We start from the raw sequence: 21,828 nt of genomic DNA on the forward strand, positions 1-21,828 counted from the left end.
TCCCACAAAAGCCCTGGTAAGATCTAAGGTGCAAATGGGTCTTACGTACAGTTCGCTGCTTTGCATAAGCTCGATCAAGTCCATGAAGAGAACATCTCGGTTCCTCTCACAGAATCCATCCATGTCGTAGGAAACCTGATGGAAGAATGGCAAGTGAGGCACCTTCAATTTCTTGGCCAGGAGGACACATGACACGGGAGAGGTCCTTCGCCGCGCAAGGCTGTGCCAGCTCCTGGGATAGAATTTTGACAAAGCCGGCAATTGGGGAAATCGCAGCGTAAAGTAGCTATACCTTTCCCTGGGACCTTCCAGATAAATTGGATAAAAATCCCAACAGGGCCTTCCTGTCTGGGAACAGCAGGCTCTGCCCGAATGCCCCACTTGGGAAGGTACCTTTCCTGCATAGTGGTGAATGATGAAGCCCTGATTCCAGCTGTTGAAATGCTCGTGAGTCCCAATCTGCATCTGCAGCTTCTGCAGCAAAGTCTGGTCTGCTCCTTCCCCCACGGCATGCATCGTGGCACAGACGTCATCCAGGATGCTCATGATGCCAGGTGGATTCTGGGGTGACCATGGAAACAGGAAGTGAGGATGGATACTTGGCCTCCATTTGGACTGAACAGTGTTGGGTGAGTAGGTTTAGAGAGTGTTGTGGGTCACAATGGAGGGGACTACAGCCCTCTCTGAATTCCGCTCCTGGCACAGCCAGTCAACTATATCAAGGAAGGGATGAGAGGGACCCTCCCAAACTTACCACTTTGTTCTCTATGAGGTCACAAACTATTTTATTGTTGAAGTAATCTATGGGAGTCCAACGAATTCCTTCCTGAACATATTCCTCCTGCAATACAGAAATGAAGGCTCGGGGACGCTCCCAAAGGAACTGCGGGGGTCTAGGCTGAACCTGCTGGACTCAAAAACTTGGCAACGTCAGTGCAGCGGGCAGTCCACCAAAAGCAGAGACCATCTCCATCCCAAGATGACCACTCTGCCCCGGGCCAAATTCCAAATGAGGATGCCTCTGTTCGCTTATTAATGGCAGCCCAGCTTGTATAGTGTAGCAGACCTGTCTAGACCCCCTCCAGAGCAGCTCCAAAGCCCAGGGCCAAAAGATCAGCTGGCCTGCTGCATGAAGGGTCTAGCTGTGTAGGGCAAACGTCCTCGGCAAGATGTCCACACCAAATGGGTTTGTGGACTTGCTCGGTGAGGCAGTAAGAACTATTCTTACTTGCCAGGTGAGGGCAGGGCTGGACCTCAAAGAGATCCCTCTGCTGAGCAAAGACGGAGAGGCCAGGAATTGGAAGAGGACCGAGGCTGAGATTCATTATGTCCCTGGGCTTCAGGGCCTAATCATTTTGTTTGGAGGTACTCAGGAGTTGTTGGCTTGAAAGGAACGAGATACCTCCTAGGATCTTGTCCCACTGTTATAGGACTAGATCTGAACTTTGCCTCCCTCTCGGTCTGGATGGAATTACTCAGATGACGACCAAGGCCTCTTCCTGTTTTCGCAGGGAGTGGCTCCCGAAGTCACTCCTGATGCTGGACAAACAGCCTAATAGGCTACATCCAGGTGAGCCATAACTAAAGATTTGTGCTGGAATCGGCAAGTTTTTCCATTGTACAGAAATCTTCCTCAGCTGCCTTTGATTACTTGCTCCCCCTGTCCCCCCCCCCCTCGGGGGAAGAGCTCCAAGCCATCCACTCCTCGGAAACAGCACAACTCAAGGAAGGAGACCCACCAAACTGGTTGAAACAATGTCTGTTGTTCCCACCAGGATTTTGGTGAGCAAAAGAAGCAAACGTCCGTGCAAATGTCAAAATGGCAGGTAACAAAGGAAAATAAAAGCAGCCCGCCCTTCTCTTTCAAAGAGGCAAGCAGGAAATGGGGAAAACAGAAGTGCCCTCGTTTTTAATTTTAGGGCCCCGTCCAACGCAAACGTGTAGGCAGACAGTTTTTCCACATTGGGTGGCGAGTCAGTCTCCAGGGGGAAGTCATCTGATGCGATGATTGTTCTCTTAGGTCACTGGATCAGAGGGAAAATATTCCCGCAGCCCAGCTGAGCGGGCCGTGTTTACTCCCAGGCTGGGTGGGCTGAAGCACAGCCGCTTTCTCTCCCTCTTGCTTTGAAAGGCATTTTCAAAACAAGCATCAGCTGACAAGCTTCCCATCCAGAGGAAGAGAAGGCCCGTTCAGGTTTACCTGCTCTGCCTTCAGGGTGAGCTCGATAAAGATCTGCTGCAGCTTTTCGTTGACAAAATTGATGCAAAACTGCTCAAACCCATTTTTCTGAAATAAAAAACAAACCATAGAAAGATTATTGCCAGGCTCCCTATACCGCCTCTCTGTTTGCCACATTAAGCTGGTCTTTTACAGCATAATATTTGAGTGACCTTCCCAGCTGATTTGACTGTCTGCTGTGAGCCTCTTCATGGAAATCAGTGACCTCAGTTCTCCAAAACAGCTTCCAAGATTTGAATTTTCCTTAGAACAGCTGTTTTTGGTTCTCTGCCCAGAAAAACTCAGGGCTTCTCTTTTATTTTTGCTAGAGTGCTTCACAGCCCTTTTCTGCACAGCTCCATTTGGACCCTGAATTCTGTCCCAGTTTAAGATTAAATCCTTTGTTTTAAATTAATTGAGGTTTCCAATTATAGGAAGCTATACAATTGGGCTGACATCATCGTACTGCAAAATTTAACTCAGCTCCCTCCCCCAAATGTTTTTATTGCAAAAAGGGAAGATTAATAAAGTAGTCCTGAAACATAAACAAAACTCATTCCAGCAGCCTGGCCTCCCTTCATAGTCCAGCGTGGCCAGCAGTATCACCCTGGGCATGTTTGTTAAGGAATGACGGCCATCGTGTTTGTGGCCGTCAGGCCTTGGTGAGCAGGCAGAGGAGAACAGTGGCAGGCAGAAAACGCAGAGACTTCTCAGCCGGAGTAGCCTGGTTGAGCCACTTGGCGCCGAGGCTTCCGCTCCTGGCCAGGGAGGGACCAGACCATCCGATGGGCAAAGAGGAAAGGCCACCTTCCCTGGGTCGGCAACCAGCACTGGCCACGTGGCAAAAGCCTTGCCTTCTGCTTCAAGCCAACTGGCCACGACCAGTGCTGTGGCCAAGGGTTCGGCTTCACACTTTGACCCCCTGAACAGACCCCAGCGGTGCCGGGAGGGAGGAATGGCTCCAAAACAGCCAACTGTCCTTCCTCCCACGAAAGAACCGGTGGCTTTGTGGCTGCAAAGCTTCCTGGTCGGTCTGAAGGCCTTTACCTGAAATATTTCAAAGCCGTAGATGTCTAGGACACCAATATTGTACTCCTGGTTATCTTTTGCCATCGCTTTGTTGACAGACTGATGAAAGAAAATGGGGGAAAACGTATTTCCATGAAAACAAGGAAAGCAGCTTTGAAATTAAAGTGTGACAGTGAATTGAACCTGAATAAAAAACAATAAATGCCTTGAAAAGCTGCAGGGCAGACCATTCCCTCTGCGCTCTTGCCCAAGGAAACGGATGCCAGTTACTCTGTCCCACCAGCCATAGGGGCTCCTCACACACACACCCCTCCTGCAAGGGCAGTCCCCTCCCAATGGGCAGAGCGCCTCGGAATCTCATCTGATGCAGCCATTTGAAGCGGCTGCTTTCAAGCCGCAACGCAGAGAGGTGGGGGCTTGAAAGCAGCCCTTGCAAATCGCTGCCCTTCGCAGATCCTGGAACCTCTTTGAGAAAATGCTGCTGCTGAGAAGTGACAAGGGGAAACGTGCTTTCCTTGTGGATCAGTGGAACGTGTTCGGGAAGGTTTTATGCCTTTATTGTTTGCAACTCTGTAAATTGCTGGGATGGCTGAGTGCAAAGTCTAAATAATCCTCGTGATGGACCCCACCCTTCCCACCCTTCCCTCCCTTGATGTGTTGAAGCACCACTTACATCCACCAAGTAGCCGAAGACCCTGGCGTGAAGCGCTTTGGCCAAGGCGTCCCTGATGTAACACGCTTGCTCCACGTTGAGGGTCACATGGATGGATTCTGATTTGCCGCCCCACTTACTGTCCATCTGTCTGCTGGTCAGTTTCTCTTTAAGGCGGCCCTGGTCAATTCCCAGGAGGAAAGCCGGGAAGGCCAAAACTGCAGGGTGTCAAAAGAAAACCACAGTGAGGCAGCAAAAAAAAAAAAAAAAAAAACAGGAGGAAGAGGATGGGTCTTTTTTATTTAGATACCCCCATCCAGGACAATGGGCCTTGGGTCATTATGTAGATTTCCTTGAGAAAACATTCTGTGGCCCCCCCCCTTCAGTCTCCGGTTCTGGACACCTTCTGGGTGGAGGAGGAGACACTCCTCTGGAGAACGTCCATTGCCCCTGAGCGTCTTGCTTGTGAGGACGTGGCTCTTCCTGAGGATGACCCTCTGACCTGGTGCTGCATGCACAAAGCCCAGGGACCCCTGGGGCCTCTGGGCCACTGCTCCACCCCAGCCCAAGAAGGGCTACCTACACTCTTCACTCTCCACTGCGGCATAGTTGCTGACTTCTCTGAAGCTGAGGGTGCCCAGGTGGAGCACCCCAGCCACAATCTGGATCACCAGCGCCTGCTCCCCCGCTGAGAGACCAACGACCTTCATGGCGTGCTGCAAAGATTGAGAATGGGAGGAAAAGGGTTAAAAGCTCATCTGGAGAGCACAATCAGTTTGGATCAATTAACAGTGGTAAATATTTCCCAGTGTCATGGTCCTAAATCAGGCTTGTGCCTTTCTCTCTCTGAAAGGATAAAAAGAAAAAAATACTGATTTATTTTGTTTTAAATGAAAGCAGAACCTTCAGGGAGGGAGCCCATGTGAAGGCCTGCTCTTCCATTGGTGCGGGTTGCCTGTTCTCGCCAAAAGAAGCTAATTCAACTTGCGGTTTTCCAAGCATTTTTAAAAAATAGTTTAAAAACACACTATGGGACCGAAATATTAAATTTACTAAAGCAGCTGCATATAAGGAAAACTTATATAAAATGTTTTACAGATGGCACATGACATGTTTAAAATAGAGAAAATGTTTAAAAATGTATCAAATATGTGTTGGAAATATAAACAACAACCAGGCACTTATTACCATCTCTGGTAAATATGTCCTAATGTTAAAAAATTTTGGTTTAAGATCCATATTTATTTATTTATTTATTTACTTATTTATTTATGAGACTTATATACCGCTTTAAGTGCAAGCACTCTCTAAGCGGTGTACACCAGTAAGCAATGTATATATATATATATATATATATATACATATGCATATATATATATATATATATTTACATTGCCCCCAACAATCTGGGTCCTCATTTTACCTACCCCGGAAGGATGGAAGGCTGAGTAAACCCTGAGCCAGTGAGATTTGAACCGCTGACCTGCTGAACACAGTCAGCTAAAGTGGCCTGCAGTACTGCACTCTAACTGCTGCGCCACCTCGGCTCTTTGTGGCTAGAAGAGATGATTAAAATACAGATAGAATTTAAACCAGAACTCTGTTTGTTAGGAATATTAGGTTTGGATTATGGAAAAGAGAATGAGGATTTAATATTGCATGTGCTGACAGCTGCAAAATAATATTTGCCCAATTTTGGAAAAATGAAAATTTACCATCTGACCAGGCTATAATAACAAAAATACTTGAATGTGCAGAAATGGATAGACTGACTTTAGAAATGAAAGAGAAAGAAGACACAATTTACTTTAAAACATGAGGAAAATTTTATTATTGGTTAGAAACACGCTAAAGTGAGAAAAGGTTATGAAATTTAAAGAGATAATTGATAATTTGTATTTATATTCCATGATTATTTGTATGAACTTGTTCTTATTTCTTCTTCTTCTTCCTCTTTGTATATTTGTGATCTTAAATAATATGGTAAACTACAATTAATATGTAGTATATTATTTTAAAGTGATTATAATTAATATTAAGCATTATTAAGTAGTGAAATGAATGAGATTTATTGACTAATTTGTTATTTACGTGATTATATGGAAAGTTGTTTAATAATAGAGTAATTATTAAGATTTAATATGTAAACCCGGACTGGTAGACTTGCTGAAGCGATGCTATTTTGTGGGATTACCGTAATCCCACTTTTGTGTTACCCCTTTTCCCTGGTCTAACCTTTTTGTATGTTTCCCGTTGTCTTACTCTTTTTGACCCTATCCCCTTATTACCTTTATAAAACTCAATAAAAATACTTATAAAAAAATAATTTAAAAACACAATAAGCAAAAGCATAAATCCCTGGAACTATAAAGCAAAAACTAATTTTCAAAGTTTATGCTCTCCAGCTGTTTCTCACCATGTCACACAGCAAGGCAGAGGAGATGTTTAAACAGCAGCAGAAGAGAACTTAAAAATCTTCCTAAATGGCTAAATATGCTCTTTTTGTATTTATTTGTTGCTTGCTCATATTAAAATATGACTTGAGACTAAGGATGTTATTCTTCATTTTGTCTGACTTCTCAGTTCAGGGAACCAAGCAGAAAGCCAGAGGGAAAAACAGGAACCTTGGAGACCCAACAAATCCACAAATGTCACCCCAAAATCTAGCATTGTTGGCAATGCGCAGAGGAACAAGCAAGGGCTCCTTCGCCAGCCAAATCAACAAGAGAAGGGAGAACCAGAAGATGAAAATTGGGTCTCATAGGCAGTACTGAAATTTGAGTAGAAAAGAGGATAGATGGCATAACAGTCCATTTTTTTAAAACCACCTCCAGGGATTGAAAAGAGCTTCCTAAAATCCCAGGCCTTTTGTCCAGAATGACTGTCAGTTGGCATTTAAGTGCCTCCTCCAGCTGGTGGCTTCTCAGGCACCCTCATCATAAGTGACCCCCACTAGCCATTGCTGCCTCCCACCCCTTCGGGCCTTCTAGCTGCTTGGCTTATCGCAAAATTACATCAGGAGGCCAGATAAGAACAAGGATGGACACGGGAAAGCAAAAAGACATTTCACTGTACATGTCGACCTTGTTTTTGTTCTCAGAGAGCTGCAATTAGGACCCTTTTCTCACAGATGCTCATTCTTATCAAAAGGGGGGGGGCAAAGGGGAGGGTAAACTTACCAGAGTTTCCTGGAAGTCAGATTTGTCGTTGATGTCTTCCACTTTGTAGGATCCTGAGAGGCTCAAGTAGTGGTAATAATCCATGCTGGTGATACCAAGGCTGGTCTTTTGCTCATTGGAGGCGCCTTCAATCAGCTGCAGGAAACCCCCCCCCCAGGGTAAATTAGCCCACTTTGTGTTGTGTTGGGGAGAGAAGTTGGCTTCATTTATTGGAGGGGGAGGGAGCACTGCTTTCATCCTTACTAGGGCTTCAAAGGAGAACAATCAAAACTATCCCTGAGAATACCTGGTGGGCTTTGGGCAGGGAATCCCCGCCAATGCTGGCTCTCCAGAGATGGGCCTGGGACAGGTGAAAGGCCCGGCCTTGGACTGGGACTCCTTCAGGAGAGCCCAGCAGCCAGTGTATTCAAAAGGCCGTCCTTGTATCAGGACTGCAAATTGGGTACTTGCTTGCTGGGGGAGGATGGGGGAAGTCGTCCAAAAGCTCCAAATATACCCCCCCCTGAGAAACAGGAGCAGCCAAGCTTGCCAAGAGGTTGGGGGGGGGCTCTTCTTCAACCTCCCCCCCCCATCCCCAGGCAACCTCTGACCTGGTAAAAAATGTGGAAGCTCCTTTCCCCGGGATTCCTCATGACCACTCGGGATTTCTCCAGCAGGAAGTTGGAGATCTTGCCGCCGTCTGGCTCCCCACCTGGACTAAACTGGATTTCAAAGTATTTCCCCTGCAACAAAGGGAGGATGTTGGTGGCTGAAGGAGGGCAGCACAAAGGTCCAGACATGGCTGTGGGACCGCTTTCCCCGAGGGGAGCAGGAAAGCCTCCTTTCCTTCCTAGGGGCATCAGAGTGGATGCCTGGCTCTCCCCTTATAGTCCCCCCATCCTTCACCCCCGGGAGCAGAACGGAAACGGGCAGAAGGGTGGCTCTGGGCCATCGTGTACCACTCTGGCAAACCACCAAACGGCACGACTCACAAATCTGCTGGAGTTGTTGTTGCGAACTGTCTTGGCATTGCCAAAGGCCTCCAGGAGGGGGTTGGACTGCAGAATGATATCCTTCACATGCTGGAAGCCAGAAAGTGGAAGTCAGGCCCTCCTCCTCCTCTTGCCGGATCATCCAGGAGGGTCCTAGGCAGGAATCTCCCCTCCCCGACAGTTACAGGGGAGAGGAGGCCCCTGTCCACCTGCCTTGACCCTTCGGAAGTGACCCAAGCAGACTTAAGCAATGGGGGGGGGTAACTGGCCTCTTTCTACACCCTAGCGCCCTAACCCCCTGCTTCTAGAAATGGGGCTTTTCTGCCCAGTGATGTCCACCCTCAACATGGGATACCAAAAGACCCTTTTGCTGTTTAGCACTCCTTCCATCGATGCCCTTTCCTTCTCAAATCTTGCAGGAGAAACAGATTGAACGAGGTTGCCATTAATTACACCAGGATTGGAATCAATTACCAACAATCTCCTTTGCAGTCAGGAAGACTCCTGTCGCTGCCTCTACCTGTTTCCTGGCCACATTGCTGCCTAAATCTGGCTTACAGGGAAAAAAATGGAACTCCTCCCCTTCCTAGAAATAACTGAGCAGCTTATTTATAGTGTGCAATTAAGCCCATTCCAAAAACAACAGTTGCTCCCTCTTTGGCTAGTTACAGGCGGGCTGTGATCTTCCATGGCAACATGGGAAAAAAGACATAATCAGCAAGACTCTCACAGTGCCAACAAATTACAGGGAGCCGAGACTCAAGGAAAGTAGCGGCCTGGCTTGTCCAGAAGTCTCCCTTCTGGTCTTCTCCTCCTCTCACCTGCACTTTGGGGCCTCCTCCGGATATTTTGGAGATGTAGCTCATGATGTACTTGGCTCCCACAGTCTTCCCAGCACCACTTTCACCACTGAGGAAAATTAAGAGTAGCCTCTTGTTGCAACCATTCCAAGCAGAGTCCTCAAGAACCACCGTTTGTGTCCCAGAAGCCTTGACCTCCTGCAGTTCCAACTGTCCTGAGCAGGGAGATTAGAACCCCCTTCCCACCGATCATCCTGCCTGAACCCCTGAAGTATGGCTGATGCTCGGTTTCCCCTCCATCCATTGGGAGCCAGGGTTAAAGATGAGGGTACCATCTTGCATTGCCAGCCAACCCTGGCTTGCCAGGCTTGGATGTGGCCAGTGCTGCACTCTAAGGCACCAGCAACAGAGACTTCCACATCCTTGGCTGCAGAGGGGGAGAAGTCTGAAAGGCCACCACTGCCAGACTGAGGCTGAGGGCTGTCCTGAGCAGCTGTGCTCTTGGGTGCTTGAGATCCTGTTTTCCTGCAAATTTGCATGGTTTTATCGATCAGGATCCTGGTGGATCCGCTAAGTATAAAACTCAGCAGGACAAGGATGCAATATTGATGAGCCACAACAAGCAGACCCAGCAAGGCAGTTTGTCTCCTTCCGAGTCCTCCAGGCATATCCTCAAAGCCCTCCTGGGAACGGTGGCCATTCCAGCCAACGAGGTTCCTTGTAGGGCAATTGCCTTCTATTGCTTTTCCAATAAGTAGCCGGCAGATGCATTACCTTTTCTACTTCGGTCCCTCTCAGGGCTGCCCCACCAGCCTTTCAAAAATAAAGCTAGGATGTGTGATTAAAACCACTAGGAAAGAAACATTACGAGAACTCTATTTTGGTACCTATTAGCTGTTCCCATCTACAGTTACAAAAATACTGCAGTGCCTATTGAAGAATTCTGAAAGTCAACACAAAGAGAGAAAAATCAGCAGGAAAAAAAACAATGAGGCTCAAAAGTTTTGGCTTAGTGTATGACTGTGCACATACCCACTGCAGCTTAGTATTTTGGGTCAAGAATGATGGCTTCTCCAACAAACCATGGTTTAAAAATCTTGCTTAGCATCTGTGAATGCAGTCAAAGAATTTTTGCAGTCATTCATATTAAATGTAGTATTATAAATCTTGCTGTTGCTTCCTTTTCAAAATTCCTAACACGCCTAAGTTTTGTTTTTTTTTAAATAAAGGGATCGATATACTCGGGATGATAAACTTAAACTGGTGATTGAAAGCAAAATCTGCTATGTATTTTCTCAGACGTTAATCCCACTAAGATCAAGGAGGTTGTTACCCTGGAAAACTATGATTAGGATCCAAATCTTGATCTGGCAACTCCAAGTAAGAACGCACAGGGCATCAGGCTGCCTAGTGAGGCTCAGCTATATGCTAAAATAAGTCACGAAGTCGATGCATTATCGAATTGAGTGAAAAATCAAATGTACATTTGATACCAGAATAAATAGGATTTGGGCTGCTGGAGCTTGCGGCCATGGCCAAGTTGCCCTCAGCCAGTGTGCTTGATGGAGGTTTGAAGAAAGAGTTCTCAGCTCTAGGAGAAGCCTATCTGCTCTGGGCTGGGCAGCGTCCACCATGCAAACAAGGATGGATCTTCTGGCCATGGCCGGAAGACCCTCTTAGACCAGGCTCCCCAAAAGTAGCACTCACCCACCCACCTTCAACCAACTATTTCTAGAGAACATCAGGTCTCTGCCACGCCTGCCCCTTCTCTCGAGGCGCTATTTCGCTTTGCCCAAGAACATGTGAATAACTTGGGTGGAGCGTTATTCTTTCCGTTGCTTCAAGCAAAGCCTCTGCAGAGGCACCGTCAGCAGCCCCTTCTCAGGACCAGGAAAGCCTTGCCTGCTCCTTTGCCTCCGTAGGTCACCCCAGAACTTGGGGCCCCCACCGCTCCTTTCGTGCCCTGTATGTATTCCAAGACACTTCCAGTGCCAGGAAAAGATCCTGGTGGCATCTAAACATGAATGTATTTATTTATCCAATCTATTTGCTGCCCATCTTGAGGTTCAGGTGACTTTGAATGTCAGAATGTTCATAGAGAGGACAGAACACCCGTGTTGTCCCTCTACAGCAGAGTTGTATGCCCTGCACAGCTTGAGGGCAACTGCAGCGTGCCAAGCTTCAAACAAAACAAAAAAGAACTTCTAACGAAGCCTCTCTTTCCGTCCTCAGCCACACGGAGGGTGAATTCCTGTAAGTGGCAGATACTACTTTTTTTTAAGCTTAAGAAACCAGAAATAGAAATAAAAAAAAGCCACAATAATGACAGGTTGGGGAGAAAAAACCCAAACTGGCCGCTTCCAGGCTAAGTTTGTGTGCCACAAGCAAAGATGGAAGAGAGGAGGCCTCTCATTCATTCTTTCCACTGTTTTCTCTTTCAAAAAACTGCAGTGCAAATTAACTGTTCTGCCCTCGAGCATCGTGGACCCTCAAACTTAACATACCAGGGTGAGTTGGGGAACTTCCCCAGGGGGTGGGAAGCAGGATTGGGAGACCCAACTGGCCCAACAGAATGTCAATGTTTTCTGACAAAGAACTGTATACTTTCTTCATACACCAAAGAGACAATATCCCCCCTCTGGATGGAATGGAGACACTGGATGATTTTTGCAGGTGGGATTAGTCGTTGCTGTGTTTTCTTTACCTGCTTATACCTCATTCGTCACTTTAACTCCATTCACTTCTACATTTAAGGTTCAGCTATTTCATCCTCTCCTGTAACTTTGCAGTTAGAAGCGTTTCCCTGGGCCCACTTGACTCCATTGTGCAGAACATCTGGGTCCATTTCAGCGATCCCTCCTTTACATCTTCTTTGTCCAATAGACCTTTACCCCTGTTCATTTATCTTGCCATCCATGCCCAAGCTCCATAATTTTCCTAAACAAATCCCTTGTCCTTCTCATTCAGGGATTCTCCATCCATCCATCCATCCATCTTAGGAGGCGTGGTGGCGCAGTGGTTAGAATGCAGTACTGCAGGCTAATTCTGCCGACTGCTACTGGTAACAGTTTGATCCTGACTGGCTGAAGGTTGACTCAGCTTTCCATCTTTCTGAGGTCGGTAAAATGAGGACCCAGATTGTTGGGGGAGCAAGATGTTGACCCTGTAAATCACTTAGAGAGGGCTGTAAAGCACTGTAAGAGCTATATAAGTGTAAGTGCTAAGTACTATCCCTCCATCCCTGGATTTGCTAACCTAAGCATATGCCCTCATCTGAACAACAGGTGTGGGGTTTCTCCCCCTGGCAGAATTCCCAGGGCTTCAAAGCTCCTTTGGGCAACAGGAGGGGGAGGCCACTTGCAGAGCCACAGATGTGATGCTCCCTCCCTCTCTCCGACTGCTGCCGGCCCTGCCCAGGTGCAGAAAGGGAAGTCGGTCCCTTACCTGATGATCACACACTGGTTCTCTCGGTCAATTATCATGTTTCGATACATATTGTCTGCCAGGGCATAGATGTGTGGTGGATTTTCATACTGCGCCTAAAGAGAAGCAAGCATTGAGGCACAATACGAGAGGCTGTCATAAATACAAGAATTGATTAAAAGATCCCATGAAGAAGAAAGAGACCGGCCAGAAACACCTGCCCTGTCCCACTTGGACATGTGGAGAATGAGGCTCGGTGAGTAAGAAGCAGGAAGCCATGGGAAAAGTGGAGAAGCTTTTAATTCATTTTTTAATGAAAATAAGTTTTGAAAAGCTGAAGAAAACCACTTACGGCTCCCTGGTACATTTCAATTTCTTTCTCTCCAAAATACGGCATCTGCTTGAATGGATTGACAGAGATTAGAACGGATCCAATGTAGGTCTACATTAGGAAAAGTCAAGGTTGGTGTCATTTCAAGAAGCACAAAGGAAGCGCCCACTCCTCTTACAATGGACCTGAGCTACTCCTCAGATTTCACCTGATACGAAGTTTGATTTGTTTGATTTCCATCTTCAAAAGCAAATGTATGACTCAAGTTGTGGATGGTCTCATCTCATTTCCTGCCAGGGGAGTTTAGACAATAATGGCAGTTTTTCAGTTACGTCCGTTCGGGTCAGAGCACTGAGCCATCCCACTAGAGTCCAGCCTTTGGGGCAAAGGGCAGCCTCTCCTATCCTTGCTACCTCACCTGGGAGGCCAGGAATCCAACCTGGCAACTCAGGCCTGCAAAGGATGGCCTGTCGTGAGCTTTTAACTCTGTCAACCATTAACTCTTTAACCCAGTTAATATGTATCTGCCTCATTGTTTTGCTCCCTTTGCATTTGATGATGTTTGATACCAAATGTTGCCAGAGAAGAGATGCCCCCTCTGGGGTTGCAGGAGAGAGAGAAAGCAGGGACTCTCCTTCCTCCCCTCCTTTTTTTCCAAGTCAGCCACAATAGTTTCCCATATTGGTGCAGAGCTGCAAGATTTGGAGATGGGTGTTGGTGTCTGCTTCACGCTGGCACTACACTCAGGATAACCACACCCACCCCTTGCCTTTCAACACGCCGGCCCTGTGAACATGGACACAATTAGCGCTCAGTCTTACAAACAAAATCCCATTGTTTGGGGTCAGTAACTGCTGGACGATATTATGCCACTACTTAAGCAAAGAAAACCAAGGCAAACAAACCGAAATTTGCACCCAGATGGTGCAAAAGAGAAGAGATCCGAGAAAGGGATCCACCCGGGACATCTAGATGTAGCTCAGGTGAATGAGGAGGGTGAGCCTCCTTCCATGGAAAGATTTCAACTGCCTTTGCCCATGAGGGCCACTTTGCAAACTGTCACCAGGAATGAGAGATGCAGCTGCCGCTGGCACAGCTAAACAGCCGGAAAGACAACCAAGCTCAGACAGGCGAGGAAGGCAAGTGGACAAACAAGGGGGAGGCGGCCTTCAGGTGCTTTGGGCTGCCTCTCTGCAGGCCCAAATCACTCCAAGGCCAAGAATGAAAGAGCCCCAGCCCGCAGCCTCCCTTTCTGTTGGATTCCTATCAGGAAAGCAACACTCTCTGCCTTTCAAGATGGAGCTGTTGGGAAACAAGGACCACTGAACTCTCTTGCTTCCTTGCTCCACCACAAAATTCTGAAAGCCTGACTGTCCCTCTGCCCCCCTGCCCCAGAGAGCGCAAGGCTGCCTTGGCTCTCCTTCTCCCCCACCTTCCTCTAAGGGCCAGATGCAGGTTTACACATTCTTGCATTCCTTCTCCAGGGTTACTTTCAACCACACACGTTTCCCTACTTGGCCCTAAGGCTGAGCAATTCAGCCACCCCCTCCCCCCCCCAGGCAAGACCATCTCCCCACGGGGCCGCTGGCTCTTCTTCAAAGCTTATTTGCTGTTCGTATCCTGCAGAGAAAGCAAGGTAAACAAAGCCACTCAGGTTTGTGTGATAACAGCAGCTCCCAGAGGGACACCTGGGGGTGGGGAGAAGCAGCAAGCGGGTGGGGGCAATTCTTCCTTCCTCTGCCAAGCAGGAAGGGAAATTTTGGAGAAAGAGCTGCCTTTCAGGATGCCCAAGAGGTTCCCTCTATCTCTGATCCTCAGATGGACCCCCCACCCCCCTCCCCAGCCTTCATTGGGCCCCCGAGGCTCAAGCTCTCTCTCTGTACTGGGGCTCAGTAACATCAGCCAAGGAAGGGCAAGCCCTGCACCCCGCTTTCTGCGGAGTAGCTCTGAGTGGCTGTCCTCAGACTGCGGAGAGTCTGCCAGTGTGTGAGAAAGTGGGATAACAAGGTGAGCTCTGGCCTCTTCACATCCCTGGAATCCCTTTCTCAGGTGACCCTGCCAGCAGCCAAACAGGACTGGCAGCTCCTGCTCTTTCCACCCCTGCCTTCCCCTTGAACTGAGAGACGCTGCTGGCATCGGCTGCTGTCTTCCTGGCAGCTGCCGAGGTCCCAAGACATCTGGCAGAACCCTCCAGCCAGAAAGAGAGTAAACCAAATGGCTGGCCAGGAGAGGAGGCTCTAACCCGGGAGGCTCCTGACGGTTCCTCTTCTCCGGTTCAGAAGCCGGTGAATAAACACCGGGCGGGCAGGGGAGAGCTGCTCCCACAGACTCAGGAAAGGATACAAAAATAAAGTCATCCAGGTATCGCTTCTTGAGGTTTTCCACAATGGAGTCTTCTGAGATCTTGGAGAGAAGGACCATATCATCCACACCGCTGTGCTTGACATTGTGGCTCTGCCAGTGATACCGAAAATGGCCCTTGCTCCCCTGCGGGAGGAAAAGACCGGGGAGCAGGTTAATTAGAAGAAGGGTGGCATATCTGTGTGGAGACAGAATCTCCAAGAAGGCGGACTCAAGAGATGGGGGGTGGGAACAGTATCGCCAGTAACAATTATGGAATGAAAAGTAAGAGCAGCTACATTGTTAACAAATGGTACATGCCGTATATAAATAAATTCTGCAAGATACATAACTCTCAGAGTTGAAAGGGACCTTAGAAGGGAAATGGTCTGCGGAGGCAGCATCTGCTTAGTTTGGGATTCATTAGAACATCTTTTTAAGGCGACCGTCCAGCCCCGCAGGCCTCCTAGTTCATAGGCTGACAGCTGGTAGGCTCGGAAGCCACTCTAAGGCCAGGTGGGCTCCTCCATTCTGATCAGGCATGATTATTTCTGTCAGGCCTTTAATGGCTGGAGAATAAAGATCTCTGCAGGAGAGCAAGTCGGGAGTTCCCAAGTGCTGAGAATAGAAAAGGAGCTGACAGAACTTCCTTCACAGGAGAAAAGCAGCCCAAAAAGGAATTAGTGGAGTGTGCTGACTTCCTAATCAGGAGGCATCTTTCCAGCAGTGCTTCCTGCACAAAGGTGGGGAGACTAAACAAGGGAGCGGAGAGGCAAACGGGAAGAGCTCCTTGGCCTCAAAAATGCTTGATGGAATTTTAAAAATAGAACACCACACACCGTTCAGTTGTGGCATCTGCTACCAGTGCAGATGTTCCTTCTACAGACAACTGATGACCTAAACTGGGGACAGGAGAGCAGAAAGTGGCCCATCTCAGAACAAAGTGGAGGAAAAAAACGAGGGAAGGAGGACTCTGCCACCCACAGACACCCTGTGGAGAAAGGGTTTCACCTCTGGTCCTCCCGTGGAAACACCTGGCTCCTTTGCAAGCCAGAGCTACAAGGAACTACAAACTTGAGTTCTATCATTTCTGGCCGTAACTGGGATAAAGGTTTCCTTCCTCATCACTGGTGCCAATTAACTTACAGTATCAGTGTCTAGTTAGCATTACTCCTACTGTGAAACACTTATCGAAAATGTCCTGCCTAAGAGTCAACATAATGGCCGTTCCTTCCCTTCCTTATCAAGATCTTTAGTTTGGCCCAGGCCCACAAACCAAGCAGACCCAGCTCTGTTTCCAGTTGATGAAAACCTCAGACAGGTCTGCCTACGGGGGCATTCAGGCCACCGCAGCCGATGCTCTGCACGACAGGTAGGCCTTCAGGGCCCACACGCCTCCCTCCCATCTTAAAGTAGCTGTGCCAGCAGAGAGAGCAGCTTTCGCCTGGGCATGTGTGAAAAGGCTCGAAGCACGAGCAGGTCCAGGGAGAGGAGGGCAAGACCTGAATTCCCAGAGGAGAAAAACCTGACCCCACTGGCGATCAGGTGACTGTTGGTCCCCAAGCTGTTGGAAGGCCCTCACTGGCCTGAACAGTTTCAAGCCCGGTCCAAAGGAGGATGGAAGGTCACAGAAATCCAGGCTTAGGAGAGGACCTGGCTGGCTGCAGTCTGAGCCCACGTCCACCCGCTCATCTGTCCCCAGATGTTTGAAATGAGTTTCCATGCTTCCAAGGCCTGCCCTCCTGTGCAGGATCACCATAGCCACAAGCCATGGGAAAACCATTCCTTGGGTTGCCCTGAGGAAAAATCCCAGAAAAGCTTCTGCCCCAGAGCCAGCATTCCAAAGAATTCCCCAAGGAGGCCAGTATAAGCAGATACTCCTCAAAGTGCGTCAGCAATAATCAGCCCTTAAAATCACCCGGACAAAAGCTATTCATATTTCTATATTGTGAAAAAAAAGCTTGCTTCAAGGAGGAAACATCCCTCAGATATCTTGCCCGTGCCTTGGAAAATGGGGAGCCGTTCTCCCTCAACAGACCTTTCCTGCAGCAGATCCCAACGCAGCCCCCTTGCAACAGATTTCATCAGCTGGTAGGGCAGACCCACTTCTTGACCCACAGGTCGCTTTCAGGAATGACTGAGAAGGCAGCATGAACGGTTTTGCTTGTTGAAATGCTTTTGCCAGCCTTCAGGATATTAAAGTGAGGGACAATGAGCCCCTGGAGCTTTTCTGCACTGATTTTTGCATATTAAAGGAACTTTTCTGCACTCTTCCCCATCCCACACTGGGGTTTCCTGGGGATTTTGTTCTGTTTTGATCCCAGGATCACCTATGGCCACCCACAGGGCAGAGATGCTTTCTAGCTTGTGAAGCATTGGCAGCACGGCAACCCAGAGTATTTAAAGCACTTGCTGCTTACACGCGTGCACGCACGCACACACAGATGGCTCGAACTCAGCACAGCTGTTGCTATAGACACTCCACCCCAAGGCAGCAGCATCTCAAAGGCCAGTGGAGATGCTTAGGAAGCCCATTGTCCACCTTTGGGGTATATCATTTGGTTGGTATCTGTGACCTGAGAGAGGTTCAGTCCAGGGCCCTACATCTCAGAAAGAGCCCTTTTGTCCAACATATCCATGGATTTGGAGAAAGAAGCATTTTCTTCCAGCAAATTGAGCCTTGGAAACTCAGCCAGGATTATTCTTCTCCTGCAGGAGGCTGTCCTGTCCCACTAGCTCTCTGAACTTAGGCAGCAGAGAGCCATGCATGGAGAAGAAAAAGGGCAGGCTGGACATCTTGGCCTTCAGCCTTACCCATCTACTATTAACTTTTTAAAAAATAAGCATTATGCGTATTCGGTCTGAAGACCCTGTTTCAAGGTACACCTGTATCCTCATTCCAGCCCTTAACAACGACAACATCTGTTGCCTCCCTGGTTGCAGATGGGTGCTGCTGGGACAGCAGAACAGCCTTTACAACTGGCACTCTCAAGAAGCTTTGGACTATAACTCCCATGGTCCTTGGTTCCACTGATCCAGTTGTCCCTCTCAGAGGATCCTATTGATTGCAGGAATCATCTGAAAAGATGTTGGGCTGCACACCGGACGTGAAGAGGTTTTGCTGAAGGTGAAACTGAGTTGCACGTGAGTCCCTCGGGTTGCTCCTTTCCTTAGTGGCTGCAAAATGAGGGGGTGACTTGCTGTACCCACTAAGGAAAGTTCAATTGGTTCTCTGCTACCCCCCCCCCAAAAAAATTGGCTCATTTCCCACACATTCAAAGCAGGCTGTTTTGCTAAAGAAAACTAGCCCTTGAATTCAACCATTTTTTCCCCAAAAGTTTAAACCCATTCTCAGATTTTGTGTTTTGCATGCTCGTTAGCCAGCCAGAAGCAAAGAGGGCTAACAAGCAACAGAAGCCGGAAACTGAATCTGAAGGAAAAGCTGAATCATAAATCAGTTCTGAAAAGGAAGCCTACAAGTTGTGTCTGAACAAAAAAAGGGGGGGGGTGGGATGAGTAAGTCATACTGGGGAGAAATAAAACTGATGAATGATTTTGGAATTCTGGCCTTTCTCGTAGCAGCACAGATGTGGGAGGAAGTTGGAGATGCGCCACGCAGCAATGAAGCCAACCACAGAGCTTAGGGTGGCCCAGGTGCTCCTCACCACTGCCTTGTGAGGTAGGCCAGAAAGAACCAGCGACCCCAAGCCCCCCCCCCCCGTGCTGATGAGATAGCCCAGCTGAGGGTGCTTGTTTCTTCTGCCAGAACTAAGAGGGTGTGGCTGGGCCTTTGACTATTGCCAGCCGCCTGGTGTCTGAAGAGTTATTATATTCACGTTGAGGCAAAGGCCTGGGACCAAGAGGGCCAGTGGGAGGAATCGGTTGGGGGGGGCAGGAATGTTGAAGCCGCCCAGCTGGAGGCCTCAGAAGGAACGGATGCAGCTAGAAACCCATCAGAGCTCCCAGTCTGTGGCAGCTGAGGAAAACCCCATTTGCAGGTCAGCTTTGGAAAAGGAAAAGTGATCACAGACTGTCCCTCCAAGGCAGCTGCCGAGCCAGCACGTAGGAGCAAATCCTGAGAAATGCCATTAACTTCACATCATCCCTTATAGTGGCTGCCCCTGAACACACCCCAGTCTCAAAACAGTCAGAGCAGCCACCCTGTTTTTCTTCTCCAACACAAAGCAAAGGGCAGGTCGATGAAAACCACAACTGGAGTGCCTACTCAGAAGGACCCATAATCCCCAGCCTGCTGGCTCCTCCTCACGAGTCGGCTTGAGCCCAAAGACATGCCAGCCAGGAGGGCCAAAGGAGGAATGACAAATCGCTACTGTGCGGGACTTTCCCACAAGTCAGGCAGGCTCCCTGTTTTGTCAACCTCTTTGGATCCAGCCCAGCAGTAGTGCAAAACCGAACCCCTGGAAGGGGCCGTGAGGAAGGCTAGCCCTGGCTTGGCACTCGTGGTGGCACTTTCTGCTTGCTCTCCAAGAGGGACGACAGGAGCCAGCAGAGGTAAACTGAGAGAAGAGATCCAGACTTGCCGCAAGGAGGAATTTCCTGCCGGAGGGGGCTGTCTCTGGGGACTGGAGCTTTGCAGGCCTGAGGGCTGCCCCCTTGAAGGCGTCCTGTGTGCAGAGCCAACAAAGCAGACCAGAGACCTGCCTTTTGCATCCTGGAGATGACGTTTGCTCTGGGTCTGCAAAGTGTTTTCAGGCCAAGACTTGTTCCGGCCACCAAGGGAGATGATGTCCGATCTGCCTCCTGCAAGAAGAGACTTTGCTCCAACCATTTTCTGCCAGCAAGAATCTAGGTTAAAGAAACACTTCGGTGTAGGGCATCTGTACACTCAGGGACAAGCCAGCAGGGTGTGTTCTTTCTTTTCTTGGACTAGAACATCCAGTAAAATCAGATCCAACTTCCTTGATTTAAAAAGTCTCTGCCTGTCCTCAAGGCCCTTCCCCACCCCAAAGCCTCCATCTGAAGGAGCAGCAGAAAGGCCACACTTTCCATCAAAATAAATAAGGCGACGCCCACAACAGACTGGAAAAGGTGCGCCCAACACAGCAGGATCAACACTATGGGGCCATTTAGAATCACGAGAGACCCAGCTCCCCTCTTGGCCTGGTGCTTTCCTGAGCTGCAGCCATGAGCCGCCTGGGGATTCTCTCTAGCCTTGCAATGACAGCCACGCTTAGACCGCTCTAAAGCTCACTGCAGCTTAGGGGATCTGCCTGGAGAGGGGAGGGCAGCTGAATGGTACCCACCTCTTCCCTCCTCGGCCCGAATTGGGGTTCAGAGGTGGCAGAAGGGCAGCCAGGGGCCTCCATCCGGGGGAGTGTGCAGGCTTGCCACCAAGGGCAGGTGGAGAGCATGGCGAGGTCTGTGTTGCAGGGATGCTGCAGCGCCACGAACCAAGATGCAGCGGAGGCTTTATGAGGACAGCCTGGTCCGACAGGTGTTTGGTGTCACCTGAGAACCTCCCAGCCAGTGGCCCAGGGCAGAAGGTGGGAGTGGCCCAAGGGGCAGGAACCCCTTCCTTTCCGATTTCACCTCTCCAACAGGCCCTGCTCTTGTCTTATCAAAGCCAGACAGAATTCGAAAGAGCCAGAGAAAATCTCAAGCATTCTCAGAGACTTCCCTGTGGTGTCTCTGGCATCAGGCAAGCAGCCCTTTTCCTCCTCTGGGGTTTTCAGCTGGCCCTTGGCTTCCTGATCCACCGGGAGGCACCTAGGCAGCCCACAGGCAATTCTGAGGGTGGGCAACTTTAGGCAGAGTTGCTAGCACACACCATCTTCTGAGCAACTCAGATTCTTAAGGGAGGTGGCTTCTGCATAGACCCCAGGATCCCCCGGGGTATCTTCAGAATCTAACCTTCCATTTGCAAGAAATGCACAAAGTGATGCTGCCAAGTTGAAAATACAAGGAAAGTAGCAGCCAGGCTGAATTCCAGCAAAGGCAGCTCTGGAGACAAGAAGGGGATGGCCCGGGTTTGCTGTTGGGGGCCAGATGATCCCTGAAGGTACAAGACCCAGTTTAAAAAAAAACTAACTAGAAGAGTCTTCAAGACTTGGGAAAGAGCTCAATACCTCTGCGAGGTGGGCCCAGCCTCGAGGCGAGGGTTCCAAGAAGCCATGGGTTAAGGAGGCTGCCTTTCCTGGCTGGACCCCCTCCAAGCATCCTGGGCTGAAAGCACCAGAAACGCCAGCCAGCTCTTGCCGCAAGACTGAAACTGGAGCCCGGGTTTCCAATTGCCTTCACTGAACAGACCAGCCGGAACAAAACTTTTGTCTTTTCAAGCCTTGGGAAGGGGCCAACCCTTGTGGTCAGAAGGAAGTGGAGTCATCTGGGACCCGGGTGGGGGTCTGCGTGGAGACCTGCGAGTTGCATGCTCTAGAAGGATCCTCAGACCGGGTGCTGCACCACTGTTGTTTGGCTCGCTGCCTGCCTCTGCTTTGCCTCCTGGGATCCTGCCTGGCTACTTCAGGGCTCAGGTGCTTCCCTTCCGGGCAGCCAAATGCCCAACAACATGGACAGGAGAGTTTTGGGGCACCTGTGCTCTGCTCTCTCATGCCCACTCTGGAGTGGCGCCTGGCCACTTCAGAGCCTGGAAGGGAGCATCACCTACCAGGGAGCCCTGCCGGCAGCAGCCGGGGACTAGTGTGAGATCCTGACTTGTAGTTCCAGGCCTTGGCCAGGGCACTCTCGCCTGCCTGCCTGCCTGCCTGCCTGCCTGCACAAGGGGAGCAGAGCTGATGGGATGCTCGGCAAGGACAAAGCACCAACAAGGCCGGCCACAGCATGTCAGTCAGTATCCGGCTGCCCCGGGGAGCCCACTTGGCCCTGGCTCAGAGGAAAAGGACAAAGACGGCATCATCAGTTCCTTCC

At 49.3% G+C, this 21,828-nt stretch overlaps 1 protein-coding gene across 6 annotated transcripts in view; it reads right to left on the reverse strand.

Annotated features, from left to right (window-relative positions):
- MYO1E (myosin IE) overlaps positions 1-21,828 on the reverse strand; it is a 36,379-nt gene that overhangs the window by 13,118 nt on the left and 1,433 nt on the right. For 4 of the 6 annotated variants that reach the window (XM_039340018.1, XM_039340019.1, XM_039340017.1 and 1 more), the window contains exons 2-15: positions 14,947-15,090; positions 12,625-12,714; positions 12,294-12,388; positions 8,871-8,958; positions 8,050-8,139; positions 7,669-7,800; positions 7,079-7,213; positions 4,483-4,615; positions 3,921-4,117; positions 3,266-3,346; positions 2,201-2,287; positions 755-841; positions 394-561; positions 50-135 (exon numbers count right to left, since the gene is read on the reverse strand). In XM_039340018.1, the coding sequence (XP_039195952.1) occupies positions 50-135; positions 394-561; positions 755-841; positions 2,201-2,287; positions 3,266-3,346; positions 3,921-4,117; positions 4,483-4,615; positions 7,079-7,213; positions 7,669-7,800; positions 8,050-8,139; positions 8,871-8,958; positions 12,294-12,388; positions 12,625-12,714; positions 14,947-15,090 (1,613 nt within the window). Of the gene's footprint in view, positions 1-49; positions 136-393; positions 562-754; positions 842-2,200; positions 2,288-3,265; positions 3,347-3,920; positions 4,118-4,482; positions 4,616-7,078; positions 7,214-7,668; positions 7,801-8,049; positions 8,140-8,870; positions 8,959-12,293; positions 12,389-12,624; positions 12,715-12,811; positions 13,954-14,946; positions 15,091-16,981; positions 18,130-21,828 lie in introns of those variants that run through there. The other 2 variants (XM_039340020.1, XM_039340023.1) reach the window with 2 other exon arrangements.

Source organism: Crotalus tigris, unplaced genomic scaffold (genome assembly GCF_016545835.1).
Source record: "Crotalus tigris isolate CLP2741 ecotype Arizona unplaced genomic scaffold, ASM1654583v1 scf7180000017741.1442986301:2390832, whole genome shotgun sequence".
Taxonomy (NCBI): domain Eukaryota; kingdom Metazoa; phylum Chordata; class Lepidosauria; order Squamata; family Viperidae; genus Crotalus; species Crotalus tigris.